The following is a 13,475-nucleotide window of genomic DNA, read 5'->3' as shown; positions in this document are numbered from 1 at the left end:
ACTCCTCCTGTTCAGGGTCAGGACTGGTCCTCGAGATGACATGGCTTCTCCTTTCTTTGTTTTTGTGTCTGTGTCTGTATTTTCCAGCCACATTGTTGTAATCATTGTCTATAGTGTTTTCCTAGTTCTGCTTACTTCACTCTACATCGGTCTGTATAAATTTTTCCCAGGCTTTTCTGAATTCCTCATGTTCACAGCTTCTTGTCCTACAATCATGTTCCGTTACTTTCATTTACTCCAACTGAGGCTGTTGTGCAATTACTGGGCTGTTTGCCTTTCTGTGGAGGCAGGGTTCTCAGAGACCGTGCCAACGGAAGTCGAGTCTTGGGGGGCCCTGATGATCAGGGAAAGCTTTGAGAATGGGTTTGGAGATGCAATGTATGTCTGTAGTCCAAGGACCCATCTTGCTTTGCTCCTCCTCACCACCTGGGCTGCAGTGGGATGACATGTTGGACCACAGCTACTCAAGAACACACGTTAAGTCATAGAAGGCCTGTGATGGGCATTTCTGGGAGAGTGGAGGAGGGCTGGTATACACCATAGGATGAAGCCCTTGCCATGAGTATATTGAAGGATGTGGAGAGAAAGAATGTTAGATTATCTTCTTGAAGGATGTGAAAAGAGGGCAAGGCATTTTAGTGTTATTTAGTATGGTTAACTGTTCTAACTACAGAATAACAATGTCAATGACTTTTATTCAATGATTTTTTTTTTTTTGCGGGGCAGTGAGGGTCAAGTGACTTGCCCAAGGTCACACAGCTAGTAAGTGTCAAGTGTCTGAGGTCAGATTTGAACTCAGGTCCTCCTGAATCTAGGGCCAGTGCTTTATCCACTGTACCACCTAGCTGCCCACCCCTCCCATTTAATCGTTTTTGTTTTTGTTTTGTTTCGTTTTTGGTGGGACATTGAGGGTTAAGTGACTTGCCCAGGGTCACACAGCTAGTAAGTGTCAAGTGTCTGAGGCTGGATTTGAACTCAGGTCCTCTCAAATCCAGGGCCAGTGCTTTATCCACTACACCACCTAGCTGCCCACCCCTCCCATTCAATGGTTTTTGTTTTGTTTTTTAGGCGGGACATTGAGGGTTAAGTGACTTGCCCAGGGTCACACAGCTAGTAAGTGTCAAGTGTCTGAGGCAGGCTTTGAACTCAGGTCTTCCTGAATCCAGGACGGGTGCTTTATCCACTATATCACCTAGCCACCTGTCAATGATTTTTTTTTTTTTTTTTAGTGAGGCAATTGGGGTTAAGTGACTTGCCCAGGGTCACACAGGTAGTAAGTGTTAAGTGTCTGAGGTCGGATTTGAACTCAGGTCCTCCTGACTCCAGGGCTGGTGCTCTATCTACTGCGCCACCTAGCTGCCCCAATGATTTTTTTTTTTTTTTTTAGTGAGGCAATTGGGGTTAAGTGACTTGCCCAGGGTCACACAGCTAGTAAGTGTTAAGTGTCTGAGGCCGGACTCGAACTCAGGTCCTCCTGACTCCAGGGCCGGTGCTCTATCCACGCCCCAATGATTTTTAAACAACAAAATAAAAGTACAGAGAAGTGGGACAAAGTCTGGGACTTTATTTATGAAGACTTGGGTTGGATAGTTACTTGCTGCGTGAACCTAGGTAACTTCTGTTTCCTTTTCTGTAAAATGAAGAGGTTGGACTCAGTGGCCAAAGCTGGTTTCTTCCACCTCTAAATCTGTGGTCCAATGGTTCTGCTTGGACATGTCTGCTCAAGTCCTCGTTCTTTGACATTGGGTGGATTGGTAACCATAGGCAGGGTGGAGAAATGCTTTGGGTCCTTTTGTCTGATTACCTGGGCTATCCCCAAGTGGAATGTAAACTTTCTCAATGTAGGGAACATTTATTCTGTTCATTTTTGCCTTTATACCCTTATCATCCAGCATATTGTCTTGCACATAGGAAGTGCTTGATAAATGCTTAATGGAATGAATTTTGAGCTAATGCTCACCCCAAGCCCTGGAAGTTCAAGAATAGGTTGGATGGCCATCTGTTAAGGGAACTGGAGGGGAAGAGTATAGGAGCTGACTCCTCAGGACTTCCCACCATTCCCATTCTCTGAGCTTTACATCCAGGCAGGCTACAAGAGAGACATCAAGATTCATGGGCTTGCCCTCACAAATCACTGAAAAGCGTCGAGAGATCAGGGAGGACGCTGTGGTGTTATAGGCATTTGGAGAGACAAGTGTTTGGGAAGCAGGGCAGAGCTAGAAGTGTTTAGAGAGCAAAGATGGTTGTTGAAAGCTGGGTCTTAGAAGAGTTTGGAATAGATGGGAATACAGGACATAGGTGTGGGGAATCTGTGGCACTGAGAGAGTCATATGGGTAGGAATTTGGCTCCGCTGATCGTGGGGGTGGGGGGTGGGTAGGAGAGACTAGAGCCAAGGCCAGGGGGACTCTGCAAAGAAAGAGTTAGGCAAAACCCAGCAGTGGGAAACTGAAGGCCAGGTGTGGCACCCAACACTCTTGCTTATACCCTGATGTATAAAAATATGGTAAATGAGAAGCTGTCTGAAGAATAATATTCTATGAAAAGAGTTACATAATACATGTAAAGGAAATGCATATATAATTCAGAGGCATTGAAATTGTAATGATATGCATGGTGTAGTGGAAAGCCGGTTCATTCATGAGAAACTCGGGCTTTTTTTTTCATTTCATTCACTTATCTCATGGAGACCTGACGTTCTTAGACATCAAAGGAATATTATGGGAGAAGAAAAACAAATCAAGCATCCCTCACTGCATAAGTGGCTTGGAACTGTGGCCTCATTTTCTCTGAAGTTGGAAATATTTCAGCCTCTGCTGTGGCCAGTGATGTTTTGTTTGTATGTGGAATGAGATGGGGGGGGGGGGCAGGGAGGGGAGTGAGGAGAGTGGCAATCAACCAGGGAAAGCCTAAAATCTTCCTCGCTAAAAAATGACAACATGGAACATCAGAGAGTAATCCACTGTAGCTGGTATACAGGGTGCACAATCCGAATGGATTATTTTTAATGGGCATGCAGAGGTTTTTGCTTTCAAATCTCGGTGCGTCTGTGTGTATGTTCATGCATGTTCATTTGGAGCCTTCAGTTTCGCTGTGAAACAGGAACCTAGCAATCCTGCTTTCTCAGTGACCTCCCCAGGTGAGGATGATTCTTCTCTCCAGGTCCTTAACCTCCACTTCTTAGGCATTTACTGTGGTGCATAATGCCCCGAGGGTCTGAATCACTGCACTAAGGCTGCGGGTCTCACACCCAAAGTACTGACAGCAGCCCCTGCGTCCCCACAATAGCAGCTGCACCGAGCAGATGCTGCCAATCCTCCTGTGTGGCCAGGCTGGCACTTTGGGACAGAGTGCCTGAAAAACAGCTTCTGGATTTGTTCCCCCCACTCCGTCCCCCGTCCCTTCACTGAGCCCCGACTGTGAAGACCTCATCTTGCTGTAAAGGATGGCGTGGGCAAAGTTCGGAGGCTCCTCTTACACTTGTTTCTTCACCGACGATCTGGAGCAGAAAGAAGGCATGTGCCTTTAGAGAGGAATCTTATTCTGCTCACCAAGAATGCAGAGAGAAAGCAAAGCGAATGGCAGACCTTGAAGTATATAAAAACTTGAGTCCAGAAAAAGGTAAGGGCTGCTTGGCGCATGCCGAAAAAAGTGTAATGCTCTTACCGGGAGAGGTAGCCTGTTTGTCTGGTGCTGGTCTTTATGTATTACAAAAAATGAGTGCAAATGTTGGCGTTTCTTTGTACCCTTCTGACAAGGCAGAAAATGATACATGTACTTATTTTCAGTTTGATGGAAGAATGAGGACAGGCAAGGGGTTTTCTTTGCAAAATGTGTGTGTGTGTGTGTGTGTTTTAACGATACTCTGAACATGTTGAATATTAGAAGTGTCACTACATATATCCAACTGTTCACCCGCAAAACCTTTCACATTTTAAAGCTTCAGGTAATTTTCTTTACACTCTAAACTAAAAGAGACAGAAACCTCCATTTGTCTGGTATTTGTAAATGATAGGTCTTAATGTGAATTTCTTGACATTCTGGAGAAATTGACCAGTAAGGGTACATCCCTATCTGTGTATCTATCTTGTCTTATTGTATTAAGGAAACTTTCTACAGCAGTATGAAAATGGGTGATACTGAACTTGCTTCAATTAAATGTAGTGGGGGTTAATAGAAGTCATTAGGTTCATTATCCAAAATGTGATAAGTATTCAGCATAGAAAAATGGAGGAAGAAACTATGTCTCATCCTTATGTCCTGTCTGTCAGCTCTGGCAGAATCAGGTGAATGCATTCTGAAGCTTGACATGGAATTTTAGTAGATCTGAAGTTAAAAACCAACAGAAGCTGTTTTTTGAAAGATAGTAAGTGTTCCACACTGCTCAAAACCATTTAAATAACATGTCAAGAAAACTTAGCTTGATGCAGTAATATATCCTGGTCCTTTGAGGCTGCAGTTCACAGCCACCAACTGTAATGGCTCTTTAGCACATTATGACTTATTGGTTTGACATCTAAGGAATAAACTGTGGTCGGGAATTTTAAGGCACTGTCTTCAGAGTCCCAGCATTTAGATTCTTTTGAGAGAAAAAAGAAGGGATTCTGGGCATTTCATTTTTTCTGATGGTTCTGTGCATAGCCTGAGCAGACTTCATAGAGAAACTGGGCTGGATTGTCTAGACTGAAAGAAAGGCTATTTCATGGAGAGTTGTGCCATCCTACACCCGAGACCTGTTTTGTATTGGAATCCCTTGTGTCTGTCTACACTAAACTTGTGGCTACTATGATTTATGTGGCATTTCATCACTTGTTTTATGAAGCATAGGAAGGATGGTGAGCGTTTCTGTCAAATCCAAAATAGGGATTAGCCTTGTAAAAGAGGGGTTTGCTTAAATCTTTTCACAAAACAGAGGCATTTGGATTTTATTTTTCTGTCACTTAAACTGTTAGAAGTTGAGATGTGATAAGATAGATATGATATGAAGAGGAAGAATGGTATATACACTGGTTTCCAGGCTGTCTCTTCCTATAGGGATATTCTTATAGAAACTTATGGTTGGTAAGAGGGCTTTGGAGGGATTAATTTTAATGATGTTTTATAGTTTCATTTTAAGGAGTGGGAATTTTCCATGACTCGATACCACCCTGTCTACCTTTTCATTAGGTTCTTTTCAGTTCGGAGCAATCAGTTCTTTTAGAAATCCCTCTCACCCCCTAGGATCCAAATCCTAGGTTTCTTTTATGAGAAACCCTTTAAAATAGACTGTTCAGCTGTGTTGCAGACTATTGTAAAAAGATGGATTTATAACTTAACAGCTAAATGATTTCATCATAATTTGATCATCACAATGTTACTATGAGCTATAACTGGGCTACAATATCAAAATTGAAATGTTTCATTAAGAGCTTGAAGAATGAAAGGCCCAAACCATGGTTTGGGAGTCAGAGCAATGGTTCAGTTTCTAGCTCCATCATTTGCTAGCTGGGTGATCTTGGATATTCACATAGGGCCTCAGTTTCCCCAACTGTAAAGTGAAGGTTGTGGACTAGATGAGCTCTAAAACCATGATTCTAATGGAAGGAGATATTGGTCATAGTGGCATGGTCAGGTTTTAAAAATTGGCTTGGTCTCATTTCAAACCTCCAGTTTGTTGGTATTTAAGGATTTTGACAAAATATTTTTGAGGTCTCAGGGATGAGCATAATGCAATGCATTTCTTTTGCCTTAATTGGAAAATAATATTTAATATTTGCTTCTGAGTGAAAATGAATAAAAGATCTCTTTTGGGAGAACATTCCAGAGTTACTTGAAATACATTCACCCTTTAACCATTTGTTAACCACTAATGTATCCAAAGTGTTAGATTGGAGTTTGTTCTAGAGGGGATTGTCTAGTCCAACCATGATATTATACAGACGAGGAAAATAAGGCCTTAAAAGGTGAACTTACTTGTCTGGTTTACCTCAGTTATTTTTTTTTTTGGCTAGAGACAACACTAGAACCCAGATCTCTTAACTGTTTGCAGTAGACATTGTCTACACCTGCTGACCTCTTTCAGTCAAACAAAAAGGTGAAAGATTCAACTGCACGACCTTTTAGGTGATGCCCAACATCCAATTGTTGGTCAAGTGATGGCCTCACTTTTCTCCTAGATCTTTGGTCTAAATCAAGATGAAGATCTGCTGTGAATGACCAACGTTGTCCTTGTGATGACCAAGGGCTCACCTTGTATAAAGCACTTTGCAGATCTTAAAGCACTCTCTATGTATCAGCTATTATTATTATTATTATTATAAATATTCTATTGATGCTCTTTTAAAATATCACTATCACTTTGCAATGACTTTCCCATCCTATAGAGTTTTTTCTTGTATAAATAAGTAGGATCAAGCAACATGAATCCACACATTGATCATGTATGAAATTTCTCACCTGTCATCCTTCAACTTCAATGGGATCGTTTACCATTAGCCTTATAAGGTTACTATAGGTCAATGCATTGATCAGAGTTCTAAAGTCTTTCTTTTCTAAAAAATAAATTGTTGTTGGCATCTTTTTAAACATCACCAAAATTTCTCCCTGTATCCCTTTCCCTCCTCCCTCCCAGAGAGCCATCCCACATGCCCAATATTTCTAAGAAAAAAAGAAAAAGATGAAAAAATAGCTAGTCTGATTAATATGTTGAACAAGTCTGAAATTACTTGCAATGTACAAGCCTTGGGCACTTCCCACCTCTGAAGCAGTTTTGGGTGAGGTTGCCTTCTCATAACCCTTCTTTGGAGCCAGGCTTCTTAGCAATTTTGCAAAATTCACTTTGGTTCTTTTGCAGTTCTTTGCATTTGCATTGTTATAGTCACTGTGTCTATTGTTTTCTGGGCTCTGATCGCTGCACTCTGCATCAGATCTTGTATATCTTTCCATGTTTCTCTGCATTCATCATTTTTGTCATTTCTTATAGCACAGCAATATTCCATTACATTCATGGACCACAATTTGTTTAGTCATTCTCCAGTCACTGGGGGTTGACTTTCTTCTTAATTCTTTTCTATCACCAAAAGTGCCACTTTAAATATTTTGGTGTACATAGAGAATTTCTAGTTATCCAGGTACCCCTTGGGGTATAACCAAATAGTGGAATTTCTAGGTCAAAGGGTATGGACATTTTAGTCACTTGTTTTACATAATTTTAAATTTCTTTCCAAAGTGCTCATAGTGCTTCACAGCTCCACCAATGATGAACTAGTTGCTATTTTCTCACATCCTCTCTACCAATGACTATTTCTATCTTTTGACATCTTTGCCAATTTTGCATTTCTCTTGTAGCATTCATTCATTTTGCTGTTGTTTTCAGTCGTGTCTGACTTTTTATGACCCCTTTTGGGTTTTTCTTGGCAAAGATGCTGGAGTGGTTCTGCCATTTCCTTCTTTGGATCATTTTACAGATGAAGAAAATAAGGCAAACAGAGTTGAATGACTTGCCTAAGGTCACACAGCTAGTAAGTCTCTGAGGCTGGATTTGAATTCAGCAAGATCCATTTTCTTGACTCCAGGTTTAGCATTTTCTCCACTGCACCACCTAGCTACCCTTTTGTGGCTGTTAATAGTAACTCTTATTCTGAGAATTGTTTGTTCACATCCATTTACCACTTATCTACTGGGAAGTGATGAGTGTGTTTTTATACACACACACACACATATACACATAGACACATACATACATACATATATACATACACGGGAACAAAAGTTACTCCCCAGTAGATAAGTGATCAATAGATATAAACAAACAATTCTCAGAATAAGAATTACTATTAACAGCCACATAAGGGCAGCTAGGTGGCACAGTGAAGAGAGCGCTAAACTTGGAGTCAAGAAGATGGATCTCTGCCTCTGCCTCTGCCTCTGTCTCTGTCTCTGTCTCCGTCTCCATCTTTATCATCTCTCTCTTTCTCTTTCACTATCTCTATCTCTTTTTCTCTCTCTAGCTCTCTCTCTCTTTCTCTCTCTCTCTCTCTCTTTATCTCTCACTCTTGCTATATCACCTATACACACATATATCGAACCCTTATCTAAGACATTTATAATTTATTCCTAAAGTTTTCCCCCAAAGGTTTTCCTTTCTTTGTGGGGACATCCTTGTTATCCTTACATCTGGGTAAGATTCAGGATTTCAATTGATTAGGGAATTACCAATGATGAAAATTCCTTTCCTAGTGTAGGTCAGTGTCTTTGCAGCTTCTTGCCCCAGACAGTTGTCATACACACTGAGAAGCCGAGAGACTTGGCTGAGGTTACACCCTAGGATGTGTCAGGTGGGAGTGGAACCCAGGCTTCTTCACTCTGAGATTAACTCTCCACCCACTGCACCACACTGCCTCCCTCATTGAACTTTTACAGACCATTTTTTTTGGTTACCCTGAGTGAGCTGATGATCAGCAGATACCTGTCTTTGCTCTAATGGAGAAGTGCTTCTGGAAACCTTGTGATTCTAGCTTGTCAAAGACTGAATAGTTCTGCAATCTTTCACTAAATGAGTCTAGTAGAATAGAAACTCCTTGGAGAAAGGGTTGGTCTTCCCTTATTATCTATCACCTATGTAACCTCAGAGAAGTGCTTTATGCTCCTGGTTAGGGCTGCCCTGGAGATGGTCACTTTACACTTAGACCTCTGGCTTCGTTGATATAGGAAATTCACTTCTCCAGTGCAGGTTGGCACCTTCTTGGCAAATTATCTTCTTCGAGGGTCCCGAGAGCAATGAGAGGTGAAGCGGTTTGTCCAGGGTCACACAGTCAGTATGTGGTGGAGGTGGGTCTGGGATCCAAGCCTTCTTGGCTTTGAGGCTGACTATCTCTGTTCTGTGGCATTGAGCTTCTGGAAAACATTTTTATTTACCTCCTATCCCTTGGTAGCAATAAATTGGCCAAGGCCATATTATTGATCTGGTTTGATTTGAAAATCTCTCATTTGGTCACGTTGGTGATGTGAGGATCCTGAGGGGCTGGCCATCCAGAGATCAGAGATCACTCAGTGAATAACCACTGTGCAATAACCAGAAGACAAAGTGCATGAAAGCATCCACAGAGTGTCTTTGAATGACATTCTCCAAAACCTTCTTGTACAGACCTTTGATTCTTCTTTGTGCTTCTTAATTTTGAGGAACAATTAGCTCTTCTGAGGTGAACCTTTATGCTCATTGGATACAACATTGGATATTTTCATGCCATTCATTTCAATTCAATACACAGTTATTAAGGGCCTTCTCTGTGTCAGCTGCTGGGAATGCATAGACAAATATGAAATCAGGCTGTGCCTTCAAGAGCTTATAGTCCATACAAATATGTCAGCATGACACGTATAAAAGATAATGCAAAGGACATTCAGTGAGTCTGGGAGCTCTGGGAATGGGGTGAGGCAGCAGAGGACAAAATCTCACATAATGGAAACAGCAAGCAGCCCAGAGTCAGGGAGGAGAGTATTGTGAAATAAGTCTGGGAAAATAGATTGGCATAAGGTTGTCAAGATCTTTAAATGCCAAATAGAGGAGTATGTATTTTATCCAAAAGGTAATAGGGAATCATCGAAGTTTCTTGAGTAGGAGAGTAACACTGTCAGATCTAAGAAGTAGGATGTTTGTCAAAAGGAACATGTTGATCTTGAGAAGCCTATGGGACATTCAAGTGAAGCTATCCAATAGACTTTGGGTGATATGAGTGTTGTGAAACTACAGAGAGAAGATAGACCATCCAGGGTTTACGGAGAGGTTATTAATGTCAAATGCTAGAAGTCAAGGAGGATAAAGTGTGTGTGTGTGTGTGTGTGTTTGTACATTCTCATTCTAGCTCTTGATGTGGGAGCTGAAAATAAATATAACACTCAAAAGCAAAGCAGAATATGTTTCTTGGAGAAATCTACAAACATCTCTTTGTACTTAAATCTGGTTTGATGAAAAAGCAGATGGTAAAGGGGTGGTGTTGGGAGCAACAGAGAGCCAGACATTTCAGGTGATAATATTATAGATCCATAAGATTTAACCCTAGAAAGAACCTTAGGAATCATCCACTCATTTTACAAATGAGGAAATGGAGGCCAAGGGAAGGGAAATGATTTGTGCAAGATCACAATCTGTCTATACATATGTGTACAAACATGTGTACATGCATACGTATAACACTCATACAGTAGCAGAATGAAGATTCTAATGCCCAGTTCTCTAATTCCAAGTTCAATACTCTTTTCATTACACTCTCCTGACTCTTATTTTTGACTCAGATGGAATTTTATTTCTCAATTGTGCCTCAACATCTTGGCTATTATGTAATGAAATGCTGTGAATCACAATAAAAAGCCACCCTTTCTTTGATGAAGCAATTGGGGTTAAGTGACTTTCCCAGGGTCACACAGCTAGTAAGTGTTAAGTGTCTGAGGCCAGATTTGAACTCAGGTACTTCTGACTCCAGGGCCTGTGCTTTATCCACTGCGCCACCTAGCTGCCCCAATCCCCCCCCCTTTTAAAATGCTTCTTTTCATTAGACTGAGGGCCAGAAACTCAAGTCTTGGTTCAGATTTTTGCCACCATTAATTTCTTCCTTTAAAATAAATCTTTTCATGATGCTATTTGTCTTGCCACTTCCCATTAATTTCTGAAGGAGTTATATAAGTCTATAAATGCTCAAAGACAGATGCTAAAAATCACCACAGCAGATGCCCTGAAGCGGACTAAAGAGAGGGTCTGGCTCCCCCATTCCTGAACTCGTCCTGGCTCCCAAGATAAACCAAGACTTGTGCTTGGCTCTTTCCCTTGCCCAAATAACCCAATGATTATAGACCCACCGTTCTGGTGAGAGGTGGGTTAATCAGTACTAGGCCTCTCCAGGGCTGGTGGCCACACCCTTTTCATGGCTTTGCCTCAGTCCTGATTTTTCCTTCTTTATGTGGAAGACAAGGTCTAGTCATGTGCTTCTTCTTTCAGTACTCTATAATACAGTTCATCTGTACCTGGGGACTCATCCAGAGTAATAACAAAGATTTTATATAGTTCTTCAAGGCTTATAAAGCACTTTACATACATTATCTCATCCAAAGGGTCTCTTATTATCGTGAGTATCAACTTATTAGTCCTTTTCCCTTATCTCCTTTCTGGTCTAAAGATCATTCCTCTTTGTGTGGTAATTACAAAAATAATCGTCATAATAATTGTCTCGCTATATACAGTTCTGGTCAGTACATGGCTGGCATGCTGTATTCAGTCCTGCTGGTCACATTTCAGCCAGGACTGCAAGCCTCATTGAGAGAAAGAGCCTTCCCCAAATCCTGCTTTTAGTTGGAAACCAGAGATATAGGTGGCATCCAGGGCCAGGAAGTGATTGTCCCACTAATTATGACCCTGGCCGGTTCACATCTGGCGTACTGTATTCAGTCCTGGGTGCCACATTTTAGCCAGGACTCTGACATGCTGGAAGGAGTCCCAAGGGTTACCAGTATGATGAAAGGTCAGCCAAAGGAACTAGGGACATTTAACCCAGAGGAAAAAGTCCAACAAGGAGCCTGATCATTGTCTTCAGGTTTGTAAAGGGCTCACGTTTTTCTTTGATCCCAGGGAGCTAAACTAGGAGCCACAGATGGTAGAGCATTAAGAAGGACCCACCATGCTCCAGGCACTGAGCGACGCACTGGCGATGTAAGCATAAACAAGCCAGAGAGTCCCTGCCATGAGACAGTTTTTCTTCTTGGGGAAAGACATGAAGCAACTTAGGACTTGTAGTCAGAAGCATTGGGTTCAAATCCTGGCCCTGAAGTATTCTAGCTGAGTGACCTTGGGTAAATCATTTTAACCTCTTTAAGCCTCAGTTTCCTCATTTGTAAAACATATCTGACCCATGAGTACAGCTATATCATCTCTATGATATCTTTCAGACTCAAAAATTCTCTGAATTTTTGAGAACAAGGACTAGATTGTGTGATAGAGACTCCTTGGATTGTGACTGCTGGTTAGCATGGTCAGGGCAGATTTTACTGGATAACTGGAATTCAGGAAGGACTTTTAAAGACACAAGAGATTGGGGTAGGCAGAGAACAAAGTAGCTGGGCATTTGAGGCAAGGGATACAGCATGAGCAAAACCATTGTAATGTGGATAATGATAACAACAACAATAGTAATAGCTAGCATTTATATAGGGATTTAAGGTTTTCAAAGAGTTGTACATGTCCATCCTTTGAGTCTCGCTACAACCATGGGAAGTAGGTACTATTATTATTCCCATTTTAAAGATGAGGAAATTAAGTCAGGCAGAGGTTAAGTGACTCGACCAGGGTCACACAGCTGGTAAGTGTCAAGTGTCTGAGGTCGGATTTGAACTCAGGTCCTCCTGAATCCAGGGCCAGTGCTTTATCCACTGCGCCACCTAGCCACCCCCAATGATTTAACATTTTAAAAAACTTTTGCATGCCAAATTCTATCCCTCCCTCTCTCCTTTCCCGTCTCCCTGAGATAGTGAGCAATCAGATATAGGTTGCACTTATGTAATCATGCCAAACATTTCCATATTAGTTATTTTGTACAAGAAGCCTTGAATGAAAGAAAGTAAAAAATAGCGTGCTTCAGTCTGTATTCAATCAATATCAGTTTTTTTTCTCAGGAGGCAGAGTATCCTTCATCATTAGTCCTTTTGGATTGTCTTGGATCATTGTATTGGTGAGAACAGCTAAGTCATTCACAGTTCCTCATTGTACAATATTGCTGTTCCAGTGCACAATATTCTCCTGGTTCTAGTCACTTCACTTTGCATTAATTCATATAGGTCCTTCAAAGAACTTGAATTCCATTGTGGGGAATACCACACACACTCCCCCACACCTCTGAATAAATATGCCATGTCTACAAAGTAAGTACAAATAATTTGGGGGGTGGGGAAGGTCTAATATGGGGGAAGGGAAGAGAATCAGCAAAAGTGCTTCAGCTGCTGTAGAAGTGAGGAAAAAACATGTGTTAGTTATGGGAGGTGGGAGAGACCCATTGTTCAAAGTCCTGGAGGTGGGAGATTGAACGCTATGTGTCAAGGATAGAAAGTGGGCCAGTTTGACTGGCCAGTAGCTTGTAGGAGTAGTATGTAAAAAGCCTGGAAAGAGAGGCTGGAGTCAGATCATGACGTGTTTTCTATGATGGAATCAGTGGAGCTGTTTTTGAGCAAGGGGGTGACATAGTTAGATCTGTTCTTCAGGAATATCACTTGGGCAAATGAAGGGAGGCTGGATTGGAAAGGGAGGGGTATGAGGTGGGAAGACCAAGTAAGAGGCCTTGACTAGGTGGCCTCATGAGTGTATAGAAGCAATTGGATCACTGCTAGGAGGTTCTAGAGTTCAAGCTGTGATCCTGAGAGACTGGTCTCTGAGGAAAAGGACCCTGCTAGCTCCTGAGAGGTCCATACTTGCTCCTATCATCTCCTGGCAAAGATCCCGGCTGTGTTCTCTCAAGGT

General features: G+C 41.7%; 1 protein-coding gene across 2 annotated transcripts in view; it reads left to right on the top strand.

The window, feature by feature from the left end:
• Window positions 1–13,475, top strand: part of PLCH1 (phospholipase C eta 1) — a 239,848-nt gene that overhangs the window by 74,436 nt on the left and 151,937 nt on the right. The window contains exon 1 of one of the 2 annotated variants that reach the window (XM_043998387.1): window positions 3,116–3,619. The exons of the other annotated variant lie outside the window; for it this stretch is intronic. Coding sequence (XP_043854322.1) covers window positions 3,577–3,619 — 43 coding nt within the window. The 5' untranslated portion in view covers window positions 3,116–3,576. Of the gene's footprint in view, window positions 1–3,115; window positions 3,620–13,475 lie in introns of those variants that run through there. 2 annotated transcript variants of the gene reach the window in all.

The sequence above is a fragment of the Dromiciops gliroides genome, chromosome 3 (genome assembly GCF_019393635.1).
Source record: "Dromiciops gliroides isolate mDroGli1 chromosome 3, mDroGli1.pri, whole genome shotgun sequence".
NCBI lineage: Eukaryota > Metazoa > Chordata > Mammalia > Microbiotheria > Microbiotheriidae > Dromiciops > Dromiciops gliroides.
This window is presented reverse-complemented; position numbering and strand designations above follow the sequence as displayed.